Source organism: Phoca vitulina, unplaced genomic scaffold, assembly GCF_004348235.1.
Source record: "Phoca vitulina isolate PV1807 unplaced genomic scaffold, GSC_HSeal_1.0 scaffold43, whole genome shotgun sequence".
Classification (NCBI taxonomy): domain Eukaryota; kingdom Metazoa; phylum Chordata; class Mammalia; order Carnivora; family Phocidae; genus Phoca; species Phoca vitulina.
In genome coordinates this window covers 12,405,261-12,427,396 of record NW_022589746.1, presented here as the reverse complement: position 1 = coordinate 12,427,396, position 22,136 = coordinate 12,405,261, and the positions used below count along the sequence as shown (strand labels likewise).

Below are 22,136 nucleotides of genomic sequence, written 5' to 3'. Positions count from 1 at the left end.
ACAGGGCATGCAAAACTATTTCGTTGAGCCTAAACTTTATAACATGATTCCCTTTGGAGTAGTACTATTTATTTGTTAGCAGAACGACTAATTGGGTCAGAAATTCTTCCATAATGTAAAACCTAGAATTCTAAAACCCAGCTATCCAGATCTAAAGCCTCTAATTAAGGTCGAAATACATAGATGACTAGGTTCAATCATTTTGAATGAATTGGAAAATCCCTCCTGATTTTGGCTGCAAAGTATAGGAAGTCACCCAAGACTTCAAATGGGAGACCTGTGGTTTAATACACTCCTTGCCACATACAAGTGGTATGACCTTCAGCATGTCCTTAACCACTCTTGGTCTTAATTTCCAGAATACTGGCTAGGTCCTGCTCCCACTCTGCTAGTCATGATGTTGCAATCCTGGGATCTGCACAATCTAGTCACTGGTCAGCAGCCCAGATTAACTGGCTGGAAAAGGAGAACAGCATGTTGGAGGCACAGCCTCAGCGCTTTGAGACTTAGGGGAGACTCTTCAGTCTTCTCCATACTTCAGCCTTCAAAAAGAGGGCAACATCGGGTTTCCTTTTTAAAAAATCTCTGTACCAAAAATTAAGATAAAGAAAGAGCTTAATACAATTCTGGGAGCATACCCATAAAAAGACCATTTGAAATTTGATGGTATTTGCTAAATTAGGTTTTGAAGGATTTCTTTTGTTGGATCTTTGCAGCCTCCGAGGTTGAACGTTGAATACTTGCAAAAGGAGAACTCAAAAACCAGAGGGTGACTAATTTGTGCTCTGTTATCACTAGCAGGACAAATACAGCTGTCAAAAATAGAATTTTGCAGGTTACTTAATAACGTGAGCCAGTCTTTTATATCCCAACTGATGCAACACTTTGTGCCTGTGAGCCTTTGAATTATTGTAAAAAAAAAAGAAATCACAAAGTACATCTTTCGATATTGATACCTGGAAATTTCATCAAAATACCTTGGAGAATAAAGGAAAGTTAATGCCATACCCCGCATTTAGTAGACATTCAATAAATATTGATAAAAATTTATTGAATTTCAACTTCACACTTGCGTTAACACCACATAGAAATATTTTGGAAGGAAGTATGCTGCAATGTTGTTACTTTGTCAACAGTCTTTGCCTCCAGACAATGGAATTATGTGTGGTGCTTCTCCCCTTTTTTCATTAACTGAACTTGCCAGATTTCCTAAAACAAGTATATTTTTGAGAGTCAAAGAAAAAAAAATCAGATCCTGCTGACCCTTTCTTCAAGAATTCTTTAATGATGTGGGTCATAAACTCTGACCTATGATCATCCTTCCATCTGGAATTTTCTCCTTAATGCCAGAAAAATACATTTTCATAGACGAGCATTTTCAGCCAACTTCCCACCCAACGTGTGATTAGTTTACATCAATTTTAATTCTAGTAAAGTTAAAACTAAAAATATGTTTAATAAAGATCACCCTCGAGTAGTCCAAATATTTTTAAAAGTAGGCTACTTTATCATATATTTTAAAATACTTATATTTATCATGTATTTTCCATACTTAAATATTATTTTTAAATAATTCAAAATATGGTGTGTATTAGCACTGTTGTCCAATTACCCTGATAATTTATTTTCTAAAAATCATTAGGACACAAATTTTTATAAATTATGACAGTCCCAATGCTTTCTTAATCCAGTGGTTGTCTTTAGTATGCATAAAGGATTTTTTGTTTTTGTGTTTTGTTTCCTTAGTCCCTCTTATTGAACAGTGTTATGGATGGCCTTGGGATTACAGAAGTAGAAGATGTAGCGTCTGCCCTAAAATGCATATAAAGTAGTTGCGATGAAAGTGAGTTTATCCAAAATTAAAAATGGTAACATAAGACCCATTGAGTGAGCAATACAGCTGTGGGTGCCTCCTTTCTGTACGGAGCTATCAAACGGACCATACCCTGACCTAATGAGTGGGGACAAATATTCAGATATAAGGATGTTCATCATCCTGGAATTCATAATGTCAAAAAATAGATCTATCCTAAATGTCCAATAAAATATTACTGGTCACAAAAAAATATGGTCACCCTTCCATTTCCCAATTATATAGTCATGTAGAATTAGGATTTCAAAGAAAGACATGGAGAGACATCCAAACATGGTTGTTGACCTAAAAATGAGAGTGCAAAGCTATATATAGCTTCCAAATAATATTCTGAGAAATTCTTTACACACAGTAAAAATACTGGAAAATAATAAAATGTGATCTCTGATTAGAGTAAGTTTTTCTTGCTTGATGCTCTTTTCTTCCAAAATTTCTATAATGAGTATGGACTATTTTTATGATAAGGGGAAAAAAAAAAATCTCATGAAGTGGAAAAATGTTCTAAGCAGCATTCAGTCAGCATCAACAAATTGGGAAATTTTCATGGAGAAAACCTCATTATTAAAGGTTTTCTTTAATAATATTTATATTATATATTATTTATATTTATTTATATTATATTTATATATTATATATATTATATATTATAATTATAAATATTTATAATATTATAATAACAACCATTATTAAATGTACAGGATAGGTCCCTGGGTTCATTAGGCTGGTCTTTCAAATCTTTGTAATGTTTGAAATTTGCTTAATATTGATATCATCCAACCCTTTAATTTTGCAGTCAGAAAACAAGCCCCAGAATTCTACAGTTCAGTAGAGACATGAGCCAGAGGTCAACCAAATGAGCCGAGACTCAACTTTGTCTACCGCCTGTTTTTGTTGTGATTTTAGATTTTAGATTTTTAAGAAGTTGTCTTTTAACAAGCCAAAAATATCAACCACCTGGCCCTTCCCAGAAAAAGTTTGCTGACCTCAACTCTAATGCTTACTCTGGTACTTTGTGTGAGAAGCGAATCCACAGTTTTTAAAGAAAATTCCCCACAGCATAAATGAGTGTTTAAACTTCCTTAAGAGAAGCGGGCATACCCTCTTTGTCTTACCCACCCCAGCCAGCTCCCGCTTGAGCCTTATTCACTCATTCATTCATTGACTCCACAAAGAGGGCCAGGTTTTCTGCCTTCATGAAGGTTATCCTCAAGGGGAGGCAGAAAATAATCAAGTAAAGAAACCAAAAAATTGCAGATCGTGGTAAGTGCCATGAGTATCATAAACTGGGTGGTGTGACAGAGCATAACAGGGGACCCTCTTCAAGCAAGAGGACACTGCAGCTGGAACTTGGAGGGTGAGCCCAAAAAAGAACCATGCAAGGAGCCAGGGACAAAACAGCATCGTGGCAGAGGGGGCCACAGCACTTTTGAACAGCAAAGACATTAGTGTGTCTTAATTCCAAAGATCCAGTAAGATTGCACCAGATAAAGAAGAGAAATAAGTGGGCTCCCTCCTTCCCTTCCTCTATTAATCAACCATGAGGCTGGGTTCCTGGGAACGGTTCCCTCAAGCTAGGAATAAAATGTAGCTTCATTCCCACCCTTCAAACTTTGCTCGCTGTGCATGTTCTCTAACGTGGGATTTCAGTACAACCACATATTTTCATTCTAATTTGCTCATCTCCTCAACAAAGATGTACAAGTCAGAAGGCAGAAAAGATGGTGCCAGAGCCACATACATGGGATTAGGACACCATCCTTCTCCTAAAGGTGCCCCAAAGTAACTCCCTTCATCTCTCTGGTTTTGTCCTTCCTTAATTTTACTTGGTAGTTAAGTTGCAATTTTTTCTTATGAATAATGCAAAGAAAATAAGCAACTTAGGATCCCCGTGTTTACAACCGGCTTCATCTAGATGAGCACAGGGAGAAGCAGATGGAAGAACACTGTGGCGTTGACATTCTTTTCCAACCACCACACAAAAATCCTAGGGACAGAAATAGGAATTCGACTTCATGGTAAAATATAGCTCCCAGGTCCTACTTTCTCTTCCATTGCCTGGTACCACCTGCTCATGTCCCTGCTATCCAAGGACTTAAGTCATTCACCAAGTGTGTTAATACTAATTCTTTAAATAGGTAGACTGAGCCTGAGAACAGGATGGGGCCCGTAGATCATCACAGACACGTCTTTCCCGAAGCTTATCACCCCAGCCACCCACAGACCAGCTTTAAAACTCCTAAGAAGGCTTTGCTTTTACTAGCCAGAAATGCCAAAGCATGGGGTGGAAGCCTCCAAATGAAGGAACAGCTCTGTGAATCTTTTTGTGGAAGATGTATGCCTGCATGCCTGACAGGTGACGGATGGGAACTTCAGGATCCCAAGTAATGGAAATGGATTCCCGAAGCTATTTTCAAACAGCCATGAATTTCTCCTCAAATAGCCTAATAGAGAATTGGTTATATATGAGCTCTTCAACTGAAGGTTCAAAATCTTTGCAAACTATGCCTGAGAGTGTTTTCCCTTTAACTAGAAGCACGTGGGGTTTTCCATTTAAAAATAGGTGTGAATTTCATGACTTAAATATGCGGAAACATGAACAGCTCTTTGGGACTGTGGACTTTGCTTGTGGGCAACTTCAGCATTTCTTCAATTGTTACCTGTTTAATACTGATCCAAATAAGTAGTATTATCCAAATAAGTATAAAATACGGAACCAAAAATAAGTGACTCTTCATCTTCAGAACCCAAAACTTTATCAGGAGATTCAAAGATAGTTACCTAACATAGGCAAGGACAAAAACAGTGAGATCACAATACCATACAATCATGAATTTGCATAGGATGTCAGTAGTTGTGGTTTTTTTTTTTAACATTGTTTCAGAGGTGCAGGGTAGAGAGGGGAGACGATGTTGAATGGCACATTGACACAGCATTAAATGACTTTGAATCTCAGAGTAAGAATTATTCTACAGCTGACCCTTGAACAATATGGGAGTTGGGGTGCTATTCCCCACACACACAGTCAAAGCTCTGCCTGCTAACTTCTGACTCCCCCAAAACTTAATCACTATTCGCCTACCGCTGACCAGAAGTCTTACCGATAACATAAGCAGTTGATTAACACATACTTAGTATGTTTTATTATATACTGCCTTCTTACAATAAAGCTAGAGAGATGTTCAGAAAATCATAGGGAAGAGAAAATATATTTACATTACTGTAAAAAATCAGCACATAAGTGGGCCTGTGCAGTTCGAATCCGTGTTGTTCAAGGATCAACTGTACTTTGGATTCTCTCTCAAACTTTCTGATAAGAAAAGTTAGCTGGGGGAGATACATCTTAAACACCTCCCCTTAAACACCTTCTTAAACACAGAGAACAGGACTCGGGCTCAGAGGTTTTAGCAAACAAGCCTACCTAGAAGGTGATCATGATTTCCCACTTTGCAATTATTTTTATAATCACCTTCAGTTGCGAGAAAGGATCCTGATACTTCACTTATAAGAATGATTCACTTCTAAGAAACTTATAGAAAAAAGTTTCTTTAAGAAAGGAAATTGATGCAAAGAAAGTCATTTAGTAATAGAATAGGTATCAAGCAGACACGCAATTGGAGACACAATGATTTTTTAAATCCCTACAACATTCCCTTTAAGGGTCGTTTTGACTCACAAAACAGTCTCTGAACATTTTCCCACCTTCAGCTGTGGGGTCAAGGGCAGCCTCCCTTTCACCAGCATCCTCCCACCCTCACAAGCCCCTTGTCATCACCCAGTCAGCCCTGTCCCTTTATAAACGAAGAATTTAGTCAGGAAAGGTTAAATGTCTTGCCAAATCCCTCAGCTTGTCAGAAATTAAAATTCATGGGGGATTTGGTAAGGAGAATAATTACCGTATAAAATTCCTCATGCCAAAACACAAGTGCATTAGGCAGAATTCTTCTTGGCCCATGTTGAACTCGGTAGGACAGGACAGGAGGGCAATCACCCAAACCAATGTTCTTCATTGCACGTGGACAAATGTCTTTATCTGTATGTGGATGGCTTTCTATAATTTAACCGGATCTTCATCTACTATAATATTACTCAATTCGAAAGGGCAAATTGTATCTATAATAAAAAGTGGGCTGGGCCTCTTGAATAAATCCCACATTCTGAAAGGTAAAAGCCCCCAGTGGATAAAGGAATCACCGAAGCTTTCACCCAGTTATGTCTTGGTGGGGATGGAGAGGCTCCTCAGACTGCAGCAGTCAACAGACATGCGCGGAGCTGGAAGCCAGAAGTGAGCGTGAGCACAGTGAATCCAGTCTCCCTCCAATAGATGCTGTGCGGTCCCTCATTAGCTGGACTTCCTTGCAGAAGGTGAACACAGGGACTTAGAAGCGAGTTGGCATTTCACTTGTCCTCTTTTGTAAAAACAGATACACTCCAAAAAGTTTTTCTGATTTTGAATTGTAAGGATACCCTTGAATTTAATAGTCCCGTGAATTGGCCAGAAACTAGTATTATAAAGAGCTTTACAAAATACAAGCTATGTTTAGAAGCCTGTTTGCTTTTGAATACTTCAAATATTGAGATACTGAATTCCGAAAGTTTGCCACACGTAATCCTTTAGGGGAAAGGGCAAGTATTACAGATTATTAAATGCATCCTTTGATAACACAAATTAGTTCTGCCTCTAAAAGACAGTGAACAACCTGAGATGATATTAGGAATATTTTGCTAGGCAATAGGGCTTCAGTAGTCAGCTTTCCAAAGTGAAACAAGAACATGATTCCTAATTTGCTAAAAGTCATTTTCGTGGAAGAACCGTATCATACCTTTTTTTTTTTAAGATCAAATGGAAGGGCTCCATGGAGAGTGAAACAAAGAATTGTCAAGAGCCAGAAGCTGTGTGCATTTTTCATTGTGATTTTTGCCATAAACACGTGTCACCAATAATTCTATTCAGAATTCATTACATCAACTATTTCTATTCAAGTTAATTTTAAAAGTAAATTTTGCTCACTTATGTAAATGGAAAAGCCACAAGTTTTATACGGTAATTACATGTTTTCTAATGTACAATAAAATGCATGACTATTAAGATAAACCAATGGCCTCTAAACTACCTAATGTCTCACACCCTATACTTTGAGAAACACCAAGCTATAGGAGGATAAAACTAAATTTATATTTGCCTGTTATGTTCATGTGTTAGCTTTTCCTCTCGGTTTCCAGATGTAGTCTCACAGTTCTATAAATTTTAACATTCTGTTTATTCAGCCTTTACATCACAATTATTATTGTTCTTTATCATTAGAAAAATAATACCTGACCTGCCTATTGGATATGCTTGATAAGCACTGTAAAAAATATAGCTAATAAGGGTATTGTCAGGTTCCACAGTATATAAGTTAAATAAACTCTGCTTTCTAAAATTTCTCAGCCTAAAAGAGATTAAGCCAACCTGAGGTCACTGATCTTATGATGTAAAGGCAAATAAATAATACACAAGACAGATCATTATCTTTATATAGAATTAACAAAATGAGTATTCCCCATAGCACTGTCTGTTGGCCTAAGGGGACAAAAAGGTCATAAGCAGACCAACGGCAAAAATCACATCTAAGAGGATGCTGATCTCTATGACATGTTGAACTCTATGACATAGGAGATATATAGGTGGTATATAGGTGGGCATAGAAATAATATCTAATAGAGAACTTTATTCAATCTCACAAATCAATAACTGGGGAAATATGGTATTAAGTCACAACCTTCAAAAGACACAGTCCTGAAACATGTTCTCCATACACTGACATAGGCTGTTGAGAAGAGTCTCCAAGAGTCTGGCCACGGGACCATTGTCCTGGGCATGGCCCTGGTGACTGCCATGCTTGTGAAGGTGACAAATGCCACCGAGCATGAGTGGATTGTCCAGCACTAACAGAAACAGAAATAAATATAAACACAGCCAGTTGGAAAATGGGCAGGAGAACATCTGAAAGCAGTTTAGTAAGGGAATATACACAACTTCTTCCCCTTGGCAAGAAAAAACAAAGGACCAAAGAGAACCACAAAGAGGATTACAGATGATTTCCAAAGAATCGTTCAAGCAATGGAAATTACTGCTCAGGAAACTTAAAAAAAAAAAAAAAACCAGACTGCATGAGGATTTATTAATTAATCTCCTTCTAGTTTATAAATGGGCTCACTAAGAGGAGAAAACCAACCATCTGGTCTCCATGTTTGGTGAAACTGAAAATAGGCATAGCACAACACGAAGAATTATGAGGCTCATAAGCCTGAAAAAATTGCCATCATGACTTTGAACAGTATATATGCCATGAAATTCACCAGAATGAGAATCATAGAACCTTCATTCTAGTGTTTCGTGCAATAAATTAAATCAGTGTGACTTTAAGCAAGTCACATAATATCTCCAGTGTCAGTTTCCTTATTTGTAAAATGAGCATATTGGGTTAATACAAAAACCAAAGAAAAATATTATTACAAGCGTGGGCTTGGGATTCAAATTTTGACTCAATTAGGGTCAACTGTTGTGGGGTTTTTTTGCTGTTGTTACTATTACGTGCAAGTAACAGAAGTCCATTCTGGCCGATTATGCAGAAAAGGAGTTTATTAAAAGAATGTTTTTTTTGTGGAAACTTTGATTTGGAAAACTAGATTTAAGAGTAAGCTTTCAGGGAGGTTTTCAAGGTTTTTAGGAAGGTTTTAGGAAACCACATCGCAAATCTGGAATGATAAGAAAATGTATCATGAGGTGTTCAACATTGAGGTCTGCACCATTATGATTTCTGCACCAGAACTCAATTTTAATTTATTATAACCATGACTATCCCAGCAGCAAAAGAAGCTGGAATAGCAAGTATTTGGCCTTTTTTAACCCCTGTAGGAAAATGCAATTTGGCTCAGATTCCCTGGATGTATAAAAAGGTCAGATACCAGATGGCCAAAATGAACTCAATCCTTTTGACCTCAAGCTAAGATTTATTGCTTACAATCATTTATGAAAGTTTGGGTGGTTTTATTCATCATCAAGAAGATGGTATACATCATTTCTTAAAGACTCTATGGTTCCATAATGAAAGGGCTAAAATATCTGTGACAGAGAAACTTCCAAATACTCTTGATATATAAACTGAGTTACTAGGTGGGCTCAGTATCCAGTATGTGAATTACACCCACTGGATTTATAGTTAGAATTAGGTCTTCAATTTTTAATTTACATAGTTGAAGTTTTCTATTTATGTGCTACGAGAGTAAATGGTTTCCAAGTCTTCGATTAGAAAAATAGAAGTTCCCAGAATTTAATGAACATTCTCTCATGAAAAACAAAAACCTATATTCTTTCTCTCTGAACTATTAATACATTTGTACTACTGGGGGAATGCATCCCACGAGAAGGACATCAGCCAGGAGGGGAAAGAGCCATTATAACTGGGCTTTATCTATTTTAAACTCCTCAACTATAACAACAGTGCCAAAAATACCAGCAATCCAGCTCCCAACTGTCCTTTCTGAGTAATGGACAGCTATTCTAATCCCATGACTACCGCCCAGCGCTGTCTTAAATTGGCACATTCGGCCACCGCTGGTGCATTCCAAGCCCAGTGGGTGGTTCGTAGAGCAGATCTCCCCCGTGCATGAATTTCGTGGTGTCTCTGAACCATCCAGACTCTGTGATCCCAAAAAAATACCCTTGGGGAATTTTTGTCAAGTGTTTATAGAAACCGTAGAAAGACGATTAATAAGCTTTACTGCCCAATTATTTTGGCTCATAAGCAGATGAATCCTCCTATTCACGTGATGAGCACAAAATAGTTCGGTGATATTTTTAGCAATTATAGCAAGAAAGAAAAATTTAAAGGTCAATCTGTCAGTTGCCTATTTTCAAACTATCAGACAAAGCCTGTCAAATCAGAAATTCTGGAATAGCTACTTTAGTATTATGGGATGAAAGTTCGGTTTCTTCAACCTAAAGAATAAAACTACTACCAAGTTTATACTACGTTTATTCCAATAATCCATTGAATAGACCTCTAGACATTTAATATAGATCGAAATGGTCTCAGAAGGATCATCATCAACCAAATGGTGAGCGTCAGACCAAGCAGGTGGATTTTAGTTTGGCAATTGAAATATGTCTCCTTATAAGCAATAGACATCAGATATGTCCTTCCAAAATTTGTGTAATAAAATGATTGGAAATTGGAAAGGATTTTAAATGCAGCAGAGTGTTTGCAATTTAAGGGCATGATAATTTTTTTCACAAGTGAGTATGTAAAGGCATGGATCTGTTATAAATGATTATAGACTTCCATATAACAAGGCAAAATGTGGGGATTAAGCAGATGGTCTCTGAAACCAAATGGCCTGGGTTCAAATCCTGGCTTTGCCTCTTCCCAACCATGTGACCTCAGCAAATTACATAATCTCTCTGGGCTTCAGGGTTTTCTGTAAAAGGAGACAGCAGTAGTCCTTAACCTCGGACACTGTTGAAGCCTTATGACAGTGTCTGGCACATGGCAAGTGTCATATGGGTTTTTGTTAGAAGATAAGTAGCCAGAACTTTTAATATATCTCTGAAAATATCAGCTTCATATTTTTATGAAAATTCTTGATTGAGATAGAGCTCATTGAATTCTTAAGGCATTTTTTTCCCTAGAAATATAAAACATTTCATTTCTCAGTGCTACAAAAGTTCTGCTGCTAGATGATTATGCGAGAATATAGGGGAAGAAAAAAATGCAAGAACTCTTGAGGCAAATATTTAAATATTTAGTAAAATAAATAAACACCTGGTTGTTGGGGGCAAAAAATAATCAAGGCAAGGTAGAACACCCATCTGATACCTTTTTTTTTTAATTTAAAGCAATATTATAGAAACTAGGAATAAAAAAGTGATCACAACTGGAGACAAAATTTACACTGTGATCCAAAAACCTTTGAGCTAATACTTACAAAAGAATTGAGAAAGTCCCAAGTTGGTTTATATAAAGATTTAACAGTGAAACTGGAAGTTGTTCTCTGTTTGATTTTAAACAAACTATCATATAAAACAATGTCTTTAAACAATTAACATATGACTTTTAAGAACACACATAGAAAAATATTTGGAAAAACAAACAAATTTAACAGGAACTACTTCAATATATGGGCAGAGTGATGCACTGGGAGATGTTTCTCTTAATCTTATACATTACTATGTTTTTCGCCTTCTGCATTACAGTTTTTTCCAACAACATGTATCATTTTGTAGTATAAAACTTCTTAAAGTATTACTTGTAGAAATTAGCAATGAATGCTGATATTTGGTCCCTTATATTCACTTTTCTTCAAAAATCACAGTAAAGTCTAATGACCAAGAGCTCTGACTACACCTAAGTGGGAAGTAAGTGTACCCTTCCCCAGAAAATATGCTATTGCAGATCAGCAGCAATGGATCAGACCCATACTCGACTCAGTGCCCCTCAAGTTGCTTTCAGGTCTTTAACCTCTAGAAAAAATAAAGATAGCACCGGTGTCTTTAATATCTAATATCTAATAAAGAGAAGAACCAGAACTACTCCTCCCCATAAAATGCCAAGGGTTTTTACCAAGGGCTGGTTGGTTTTACCAAGGGTTGATATTCTATTTGGACTGAGAATAGTATTGCTCCCCACAAAGAGATCAAATATCAGTAAACCCCTCTCACCATCTTGTTGGCTTTGAAGACAGATTTAAGTCCCCCACTAGCTACCCCAGTATTAGCCAGTCCACTTCTTCAAATGCTAATCTTTATAATGTTTCTATTTAGGGGCTTACATGGCCTTGCTGGGCACATGAGGCAGCCCAAATCCAAGGAGGCAAGAAAAGAATTAGTAACTGTTGACTATATTATCACATGCCTAGAACAGTGCCATGCGTATTTGATGTATTATCTCCTTTAATCAAAAAGCCAATATTATCCCCACTTCATATGTGATAATACTGAGGCTCTAAGAAGCTAAGTCATTTGCCCAAAGCCCCATAGCTATCGAGTCATGGAGCTGGGCGAGCCCCACTCCGGCCCCCTTGCTGCCACACCATAGAGACTCCATGTTACAGCAGAGCCCTGGATTCAAAGTACAGTCAGATCCTGTGATGATCAGGCATTGGTGAGTTTGATTGACAATAATCATGATTAATTTGTCCAGCATGTCACATGTTTTCACAGCACTTATCACAAGCAAGTTGCTGAAGCACAAAGCATGGTATTCAAATCCACATAAAGGAGACCTTGACTTTATCCTCTGACCAGGTCACTATTACTTGTCAATGATAAATAGGTTCCTTTTATGATTTTGAAAATAACTGAGGAACTCAAACTAAAGGTTTTATTGTTTTCTTCTCTGCCTCATACAATCCACCCGGGATTTGCAGGAAAATGGACAAAGAAAATACGGCGGCCCTCCACCGGGCTGGGATGCTGCACCCCCAGAAAGAGGCTGTGAAATTTTTATTGGAAAACTTCCCCGAGACCTTTTTGAGGATGAACTTATACCATTATGTGAAAAAGTGAGTCCAAATTTAATATCTTTTCTTAGCTTTCAGGGTTAAAAATACTACACACTTTGTTTAGTGCTCATTCTTCTTGGTCAGTGATGGCTTCTCTTCCAATTGCCATTCTTCAACATGGACAAACTCAAAACCTTCCTGTTAGTGGCTGTCCCCTTATTGTCACGGCCTTGATGTAGCTCTTCCTATTCCTGATGGCTTGAACTACCGCTGCTGGTAACTTGCAAGTTCTGATCCTTGATCTGCCCAGGTGCCCTGAGTTTGCAGCAAGATAGCCATCAGTCTATAATACTACTACAATGACCTCTCCAAAATAAGATATTGCTCCAACTTGACATTTTAATATGGTTTTCTAAAGTGTACCATTTCACATTCAAAGAGTATGTGTATGTTTGTCATGGCTCAAATGTATACCTATACATATTGATTCAGAATGAAATTTCCTTCTACAGGTTTGATCTGCCTGCCCTAATGCATCAACAAGATTAAGAATGGGGTTTCTCAAAGTCATTATATAATTAAGGAACACATTTCCTCAGTTTTAATTTCAAATCTTATATTGTTACTAAACCCAGAGTTACAGGGAGAACAGAAAATTAAAATTTTCAATATTTTACCAAGTGGTGCTTCAATAACCACATTCCTGGAAAATTTAGAAAAGCTAGAGTCTTGCTATTTCTTTCCCTAAATGCCAAAATCAATTGTGTGTATGTGTATAACTCAGCCTCTGATTCAGAACTGCTCCTAATTTTATACAAACAATTTCACTTGGCATGTACACAAATTATGAGGATTTAATTCTGTAAGAATTTTATATACTGAACTTGAAAATGAGCCCCAGGAAACACCTGAAACAGATGAAACATGCTTGAACTCTTTCCTAATGAGCTCTGGATAGATAGGTGTCCACCACTGAATACCGTAGGGTGGGGTGAGGTGGGGTGAGGTGGGGTGGGTGGGGTGGGGGAGGCTGAGCCAAGGGGTAATCAACCACCAAGAAGCACACATTTAATGACACCTCTTCTCCCTGCACATGCCTGTCCTATCTATTAGGGCCACTGGTCATACAGCAGCCAGCAAGAATAAATTACTGAGTCTGGGTTGCTGGAAAACATTTGGGATAGCAGGAAGGAACAGTATATAGGCAAAGCAAAAGAGCTATAGTCAGAGGGATAGAGTGCCCTCCTACTGTGGAGCTCCCAACCTTGGGCCGATTGTGTAAAACAAACATCTACCTTCAGCCTACAGATCAAAACAACAGCAGGAATCCCCAGATCATCCTCTGAAACACATCTTCCCTGGGTATCTTGAGGTCATGGTGGGAGAAAGATAAGAAATCAGTTAGAAAGGTTCCAAGTGGAGAGTGTCCCGGGTCAGTGGTAGAGTATGACCAAGCAAAGATAAAACTATGGAAACTTGAGAGGCAAAGGTAGAGGGCAAGGACAAATCTATCGTGAAATTGTATTTCTGATGACAAATGCATTCTCAGGTTCCAAGGACAATGGATAAATCCACAGATAATTGTGTGATGAAAGGCCATTTGCTCTGTCGAAAACATATTCTGTTAAGTCAAGCTGAAATGCACTTGTATACGTTTTCTTTATTTAACTTGACTTTGGCCGTGAGTCAGATAACAGATCTGAACCCAGCATGAAAATATGCAAACCATTCCACATGGGATGCAAATGCCAAATATGGCAGAGATAAGACTTTAGAAAATAGTGTGTGTGTTTTCATTTGGAAGTACAAATGTACAAACGTGAATTCTCGCTCTCTTTTACTTGTAGATTGGTAAAATTTATGAAATGAGAATGATGATGGATTTTAATGGCAACAATAGAGGGTATGCATTTGTAACTTTCTCAAATAAACAGGAAGCCAAGGATGCAATCAAGCAACTTAACAACTATGAAATTAGGTAAGATCCACTTCTTCTGATTAAAAGTGAAGCAGACGAGCAAAATAAGTCAATCAGAGAAAGACATGTATCATATGACCTCACTGATATGAGGAATTCTTAATCTCAGGAAACAAACTGAGGGTTGTTGGAGTGGGGGGTGGGGGGGGGGGGGATGGGGTGGCTGGGTGATAGACATCAGGGAGGGTATGTGCTATGGTGAGAGCTGTGAATTGTGCAAGACTGTTGAATCACAGATCTGTACCTCTGAAACAAATAATGCAATAGATGTTAAGAAAAAAAAAAAAAGAAGATAGCAGGAGGGGAAGAATGAAGGGGGGGAAATCAGAGGGGGAGACGAACCATGAGAGACGATGGACTCTGAAAAACAAACTGAGGGTTCTAGAGGGGAGGGGTGGGGAGATGAACCATGAGAGACTATGGACTCTGAAAAACAAACTGAGGGTTCTAGAGGGGAGGGGGGTGGGAGGATGGGTTAGCCTGGTGATGGGTATTAAAGAGGACACATTCTGCATGGAGTACTGGGTGTTATGCACAAACAATGAATCAGGGAACACTACATCAAAAACTAATGATGTAATGTATGGTGATTAACATAACAATAAAAAATAACAAATAGAAAAAAAAATTTGCATCCAAAAAAAAAAAAGTGAAGCAGACAATGCACCCTGTATCTGTTCTTCCATCAAACTTATCTAATATAGTATATGCAAAAGACAGGCAAATCAGAAATAAAAAAGGTTTCTTTTCTTTGGTGAAAATCAATTTGATAAAATATGTATTTAATGTCAACACTACATAAGGTGTCAAACTAAGTTTTGTGAAATGCTCAAAGAAACAAAAATCATTAATTCATCTGTTTCATGAATATGTTGATGGGCACTGTTCAAAATATTGGAAATATCAAGATGCCTTTTCCCATCCTCAAACAAATGGGTATAGAAGATTTTTAAGATGAAAATCCATATGAGGACTCTAAAAAAGCAAATAAAACAAACAAAAAGCAGAACCAGACCTATAAATACAGGGAACAACCTGATGGTTGCCAGAGGGAAGTGGGTGGGGGGAGGGGCAAAATGGGTGAAGGGGAGTGGGAGAAACAGGCTTTCAGTTATGGAATGAGTCAGTAATGGGGATGAAAGGCACAGCACAGGGAATGTAGTCAATGGTATTGTAATAGTGTCGTACGATGGTGAGTAGAGCGTAATATACAGAGAAGTCAAATCACTGTGAAAGTAATGTCACATTGTGTGTCAACCACACTCAAAAAAAATTTAGGTATGAAAAAAATCAAACCACCTCTAAGGAGGGGGCTACTCTAACTTGGTGTATTTAAGAAAATACTCTCCAGGAAAGTACAGTTTTACCTGAGACCTGAAAGAGTCAGCCATGACAGCCATATCTGGGGGAAGATTATTCCAGAGAATAAGAACAGCACGTGCAAAGTTCCCCAAATGAGAACAAGCTCGAGGTGTTAGAGAACAAAGCCAATGAAGTAGAAACAGAGAGGAGAGCTGAAGGCAATGTACTCTGAGAGACTTACACTCCATGATTCAAAATTTGCCTTTTATTCTAATAAAAAGGAGAAGACATTTCATTAGATTCATGCTTTTAAAAACATAACTCTGGCTGTTGGGTGAAGAATGGACTGTAGCAGGGAAAGAGGGCAGCCAAAGGGAAAGCTACAGCTGAGAGTAGTCTAGGTCTAGACAAGGGATGACGGCAGGTGCGCAGGGCCTGGTGGTACAGGTGGCCAGAGGGGTCGGACCTGGGGTACGTTCTGGGGGTTGAACAGACAAGACTGGCTAAATAACGGATTTAGAGTGAGAGCGATATTAGAATTCAGGGAGGAAAGCTAGGATGTTGGTCCCAGTATGTGTGGATGAGATAGGGTCATTGAGATGGGAAGACCTGGAGAATAGCCGGAAACTCGAAGAGCTTAGTTTGGGGAATTTACATGTGAGAGTCACATTAGACAGCCCCAGGGGAGCTGTTGAAGTGGTGATTGTCTGTATGATATTGGAGCTAGGAGAGAGGCCTCAGAGCCAGCCAAACATAGGTAATATTGCAAATCATGGGACTGGTGGAGGATTCCAGGGCATAATTGACCTGGTGCAATCAATAGCTGGTTTTTAATCAACTAGAAACAGGGCTAACGTCGTGAAATTGCCTGAGTTCTAAAACCTTCACCTAGAGACGGAACTGTCCTAAATCATCTCTTAAAGGAAGCCATGGGGCACCTGGAAGAAAGATCAGTGACGCAGTTGAAAAGCAACAGGTTTGGGGTCAGACAGGCTTCACCTGAGTGCCAGCAAGTGGCTTCACCTCTCCAAGCCTCAATGTGCTCATCCTAAAGTGGGGATCCTACAGACTTTTAAATGCTTATCCCAGTGTTTGGAACATGGTAATAGGTCAATAAATGATAGAACTCTTACATATTAGCACATTCAGCAATTCTAAGATATAATTTTCATATAGGTCCTTTCCGCATCTTAAAATTAATCTCATCTTAATGTGAATACAGAGAGATTTCCTACCATTTACTGTCTCTCACTTCCTACAGGCCCCAAATAAGTCCTGCATTATCCTGAGAATTCTGTAAGTCAATCAATTACTAGGTCATTTTTCTTAAACCCCTTAGCCGCAAAAAGATGGACTCGACTGGCAACCGTAGTAGCCTAGCCACTCAGTCCCAAGGTCGGATCCAGGAACAGAGTTTTGGAGGAGAGTATAAAGAAAGTTCCCCTCCCACACAGGCCTCCACGAATCAAAAAGAACTCTGTCTGGTATGTGGAGGGTTGTCTGGTGTGGGAACCAGGCGACCAGAGAACAGGTTTCTTCAGACAAATGCTGGGACCGTCAGCACCTAATTACTCACACCTTCTCAGCATCTGTCATAGGAGATGATGTACACTGAACTGTTTTTGGAAAGGGCTCCAGAAAGCTCTATTTTAATATAGCTTTTTAATAGGACAGGTACAAGATTTCAGGGATCAGAAGAGTCCCCATTCCTTGGTCCTTCGTGGAGCCTAGACATCTGGAAAGTGAGGGTTATTCTCAAAATGGCTTTTAGTTTGAGATGGATGGAGACTTGGCCACACAGGGAATCAGCACGGTTTGCTGTATGTACTCAACACTTTGTTACACACTGGGGCCTGTCCACGTTTTCTGAGAACAAATAGGGTGTGAAAAATGAGCACAACCAATCCATTCCAGTCACTCATATGTAACACTGATACATCTCTGTGAATTTCAGTGTCTTCATCTATAAAAGAGGGAAAGAGATACTTACCTCATGGGGGTATTATGAAAAATAAATAGATAATGCAGGCAAAGCTCACGTAGTCTGTGAGTGTTTGCTGAGGATTACGGTGGAGGAGGGGGAGGAGGGTGGGAAGGAGGAGCAGGAAGAGGGGAAGGAGAAATATTACAAAGCATTTGGAAAGAGCAGGCTGGTGGCCACATTCCAGTCAAAGTTCAGGTTGGATGCCAGAAACAAAGGGGAGGCACAGAGGTACTTTAAAAATCAAGGTGTAGGATAAATAGAATATGAAATAGTAGCAGAATAGATATCCCAGAGCCAACGTCCCCTACTTCCACTCCATCCTAGATCAGTCCTGCCAGAACAGAGAACCTTGCCTGCAGAGAACAGGATAATCTTCGATTTGCTTTTAGCCACTATTTCTCGGGGGATAGATAAGGTTCTTATCCGGAAAAGACCCATCATTGTCCTACTATCCTCCTCATCATCAAATATTCACTGAGATTTGTCTAAATGCCTGGCTTCTGGAGACATTAAAGCCATGCCCTCAGCGTGTGAGAGATGGCTTTTCGTCCCCAAACAGTTCTGGGAAAGTGCCTGACTTAACCACACAGATTTAAAAATAGGACGCGGAGACTCCAGGCTCCACCTGCTGGTAACCGATACCTGACTGGCCCTCCTTCAAAAATAATAGAATTTCTAAAGAAATATTTTGGAATAGAGAGGTTTTTTAAGAAAACAACAACAACAAAGACAAAACCCCTGAAAGATGACTTTATCCACCCTTCCCTACCCGCAAGGAAAAGCACATTCCTTGGGCGACGTTCACCAGACTGTAACGGACCTGTCGCAACTCTGCTAGGAGGTCCTCAGTTCTTCCGCAAAGCACGGAGGACAGGTAGGACAGGGGCCGATCCTGGTGAGCATACCTGCCACCCCACTGAGCACCGCTACTTCCGAGAAACCAGAGCAACCTCCCACTCACCGGGCTGAGCGCCTCTCTTCACGACATGCAGGGAGTTTCCGTGAAAGGAACTTTACCCATTTTAAGAACTTTAATAACTTTGTGTTATTATGAAAGTCACACAACAAACAGCAAAAAAAGGGGGGGCAATTAAAATTCAAACCATTCCTCCACAATCCCATTGCCCCAAGATAATCACCATGTTGGCTTTTTACTTTTTAGTATCTTCCTAGATTTTCAGTATGGTGCTCATCAAAATGGTCTTCTCATATACTTATCTTGAAGTCTTTGTTTTTTAAGCCAGTAGCATAGGGTGAGCTGGTTTTTTAACCAATAAATATTCTTCTGCATTACCACGTTGAAATGACTATCGAGCATTCTATGGTATAAATGCCCAGCTTTTGAGTATCAGTGGTTCTCAGCCAGAAGCAGTAGTGTGCACCCCAGGGGACATTTAGAAAGATGAAGAGGCATTTTTAGATGACCTGACGGGTGACTATTAGCATTTAGTGCACAAGAACCCGGGGTGACCAAGATACTGCAGTGCACAAGGAGGAAAGATCCAGCCCCAGAGTCATTATGCATCTCAGCCAAGATGCATAAAACTGGTCCTGGATGGTGGGATATTTTGGTTATATCCAATCTGGGGAACTACTTAAATAACACCAGTGAATATCCTGATACCAAAATGTTGGTTCATCTCTTTCTTAAAGACACTTTCCCAGAAGGGGCACTATTTGCCCCCAAAATTAAATACGAAAGATTTTTGATACATTCTCCCAAGTGTCCCCCAGAAAAGCTTGACCTGCACTCTGCAGTGAAGTGAAAGTAGACATGAACGTGCTCATGAGCAACACTGCGCAGCAGAATCAGGAAGAAACGGAGAGTCTGGAGGCCAACTGCATCCCTTAAAATCTACAAAAGCTTAAGCAAGTCATTCAATTTCTCGGGGTCTCAAGTTCTTCATCTATAAAATGGAAACAGCACCTGCTCTGCCCATCTTCCTCGTGTAGGCCAAGTAAAAGAACACGTGAAAGCCTGTTCAGCATTAGGGACAATTTCTAAGGGCCGTCATGTTAGAGTCGCTTCCCTATTTGGCTGGGAAGGAAAGGGAGCTCACAACTGTCTGGGGCCAGGTAGCCTACGTGAGTAACGGGGGCAAGGTGCACAGGCCTCGGGGTCAGGGATTATCCTGGGCAGTGAGGAAACAACAGGAAAAGACCAAACATCCCACATCCACAGACCGTATCAGGTCCAGGGTCAAACATTTTACAACTTCCATCTTAAGCCTCAATCACACAAGGATTCTTGCTGAGCAGAAAGAATGCTTTTTTTTTTTTTTTGCAGAAATGGGCGTCTCTTAGGGGTGTGCGCCAGTGTGGACAACTGCCGACTGTTTGTGGGGGGAATCCCAAAGACCAAGAAGAGAGAAGAAATCCTAGCAGAGATGAAAAAGGTCACCGAAGGAGTTGTCGACGTCATTGTCTACCCGAGCGCTGCAGATAAAACCAGAAACCGGGGCTTTGCCTTCGTGGAGTACGAGAGTCATCGGACGGCTGCCATGGCCCGAAGGAAGTTGCTGCCAGGTTGGCACCCCTCCTCAAAGAGGAGACCACCCCCCCCACCCCACCCCCCCGCTGCTGCCTGCCTGCCCCAGGCCGCTGTACACCTTAGCGAAGGAGGCAGAAGCTGGGTGTTGTGTGTTTGCTCTGGAGCTTTGCTTACGTGGTACTTTAAACCCCTCCCCCTCCTTATCTATGTCACAGTAGATGCAGGTCCTTGAAGTTTTCACCGACTAGTTCTGAAACGTATGCACGGAGGCTAACGAACGTGCGCTAACCCCGTGATGAAGTGTTACAGTGAAGAATCTTCTCAAAAGTGAATGTATCTGCTGTTTTCATATACAGAGGTTGTTAGCAGGCTTACTAGGAATGGAGTAGATTGTCCATTACGATGTCGAATAAACCTGGGAGTGACACATTATCCCAATGACAGCTAAGTGACATGAACTTGTATTAGGACTCCCCAGTGTCTAATATTTTCTAATTTGGGGAGAATAGAAATAAAAGCGCTCCACAGAAAGGCACCTGTTAGGTCCTACCACCACGGGGTGGGTCCCCTTTGGGCAACAACCATCAATTCCTGAATTTAAAGGACTCTACACCAAGACCCTGATCAGCTTTAGGGAAATTATTGAAAATCCTCTGCTCATTCTCAAATATTCACTAAAACTTACACAAAGTAAGTTATTAAGATGAATCAATATTAAAATGGTAAGAGGATTTCAAGAATGACAGAGTGGAGACATTGGAATCCACTCTTCTCTTGAACACCACGGAGAGCCACCAGAATTAAAGACAAACAACCACCACCTAAATTTAATATTGTCCCTTAAAAACAAACCATGAATGAGTAAGTCAGGGGATGAAAGGTACAGCATAGGGATATAGTCAATGATATTGTAATAGCATCATATGATGACAGATGGCAGTGACACTTGTAAGCAAGAGAGAATCTTAAGCAGACTCTATGCTGAGCACAGAGCCCAACATGGGGCTCAATCTCACTACCCTGAGATCATGACCTGAGCCGAAATCAAGAGTCGGTTGGAAGCTCAACCAACTGAGCCACCCAGGTGCCTCAGGGAGGATTTTTTATTAATATTTTCATGAAGGCAGGGGCGCCTGGGTGGCTCAGATGGTTAAGCGTCTGCCTTCGGCTCAGGTCATGATCTCTAGGTCCTGGGATCGAGCCCCACGTCAGGCTCCCGGCTCAGCGGGGAGTCTGCTTCTCTCTCTCCCTCTGCCTCTCCCCCTGCTCATGCTCTACCTCTCTGTCTCAAATGAATTAAAATATATATATATTTTCATGAAGGCAGCTGAAGTGAAAAGATAGGAGATAGCCCCCAAAGTTGCCAAATCCATTAGAGAGATGGGTATTTTTCATACTTCCTTTCACTACTCTGTCACCACCCGATGGTTAGATCCTGGGCCACACAGGTGCAGAGAATCCCCTGACACTCCTCCTGAGGTGTCCTTAGCCCCTCGGTGACCTGAACTTAATCTTTGGTATCCTCTTCAACAGTTCTTCCATGAAAAGTCCCTTGTATCCATCCTGATCTCAGACCATCGTTGGAGTCTAAAAACATATATTCCCAAACAGAGACTGTTTTCAAAAACTCCAGATTATTCTCCCAGCTCTGCTCTCTTTTGGATGTACCCCACTCTCTGCCTCTTCCATCCTGAACATCCCCACAAGATTAGCATTTCCCCATATATCATGTCATCCTTTTGACAATTCTGGCAAATAGTAGGAATTTGATCTCTACGTGTCGGTGGGCTGAATGGTGCTGCTCACTCATCGGTTCAACAATAATCACCCACTGCTTGCTGCCGAGGAGACCAAGAAAAAACTGAGCCTATTGTTCAAGGCTCCAGTCCTTTCCAGACATACTTCTTACCTTCCATTTCCCAACAAAACCCTTCTTTCTAGCAGGATCAACTCCCCTGTGTTTTAGGCAATGCCATGCTGATCATTGTCTCCTTTATCCCGAAAGCTGTATCTCCCACTAGAATGA

General features: G+C 40.0%; 1 protein-coding gene across 1 annotated transcript in view; it reads left to right on the top strand.

The window, feature by feature from the left end:
• The window catches only part of A1CF (APOBEC1 complementation factor), a 73,171-nt gene that overhangs the window by 27,892 nt on the left and 23,143 nt on the right, over positions 1–22,136 (top strand). The window contains exons 3-5 of the mRNA XM_032430335.1: positions 12,281–12,415; positions 14,203–14,333; positions 19,907–20,145. Coding sequence (XP_032286226.1) covers positions 12,281–12,415; positions 14,203–14,333; positions 19,907–20,145 — 505 coding nt within the window. The remainder of the gene's footprint in view (positions 1–12,280; positions 12,416–14,202; positions 14,334–19,906; positions 20,146–22,136) is intronic.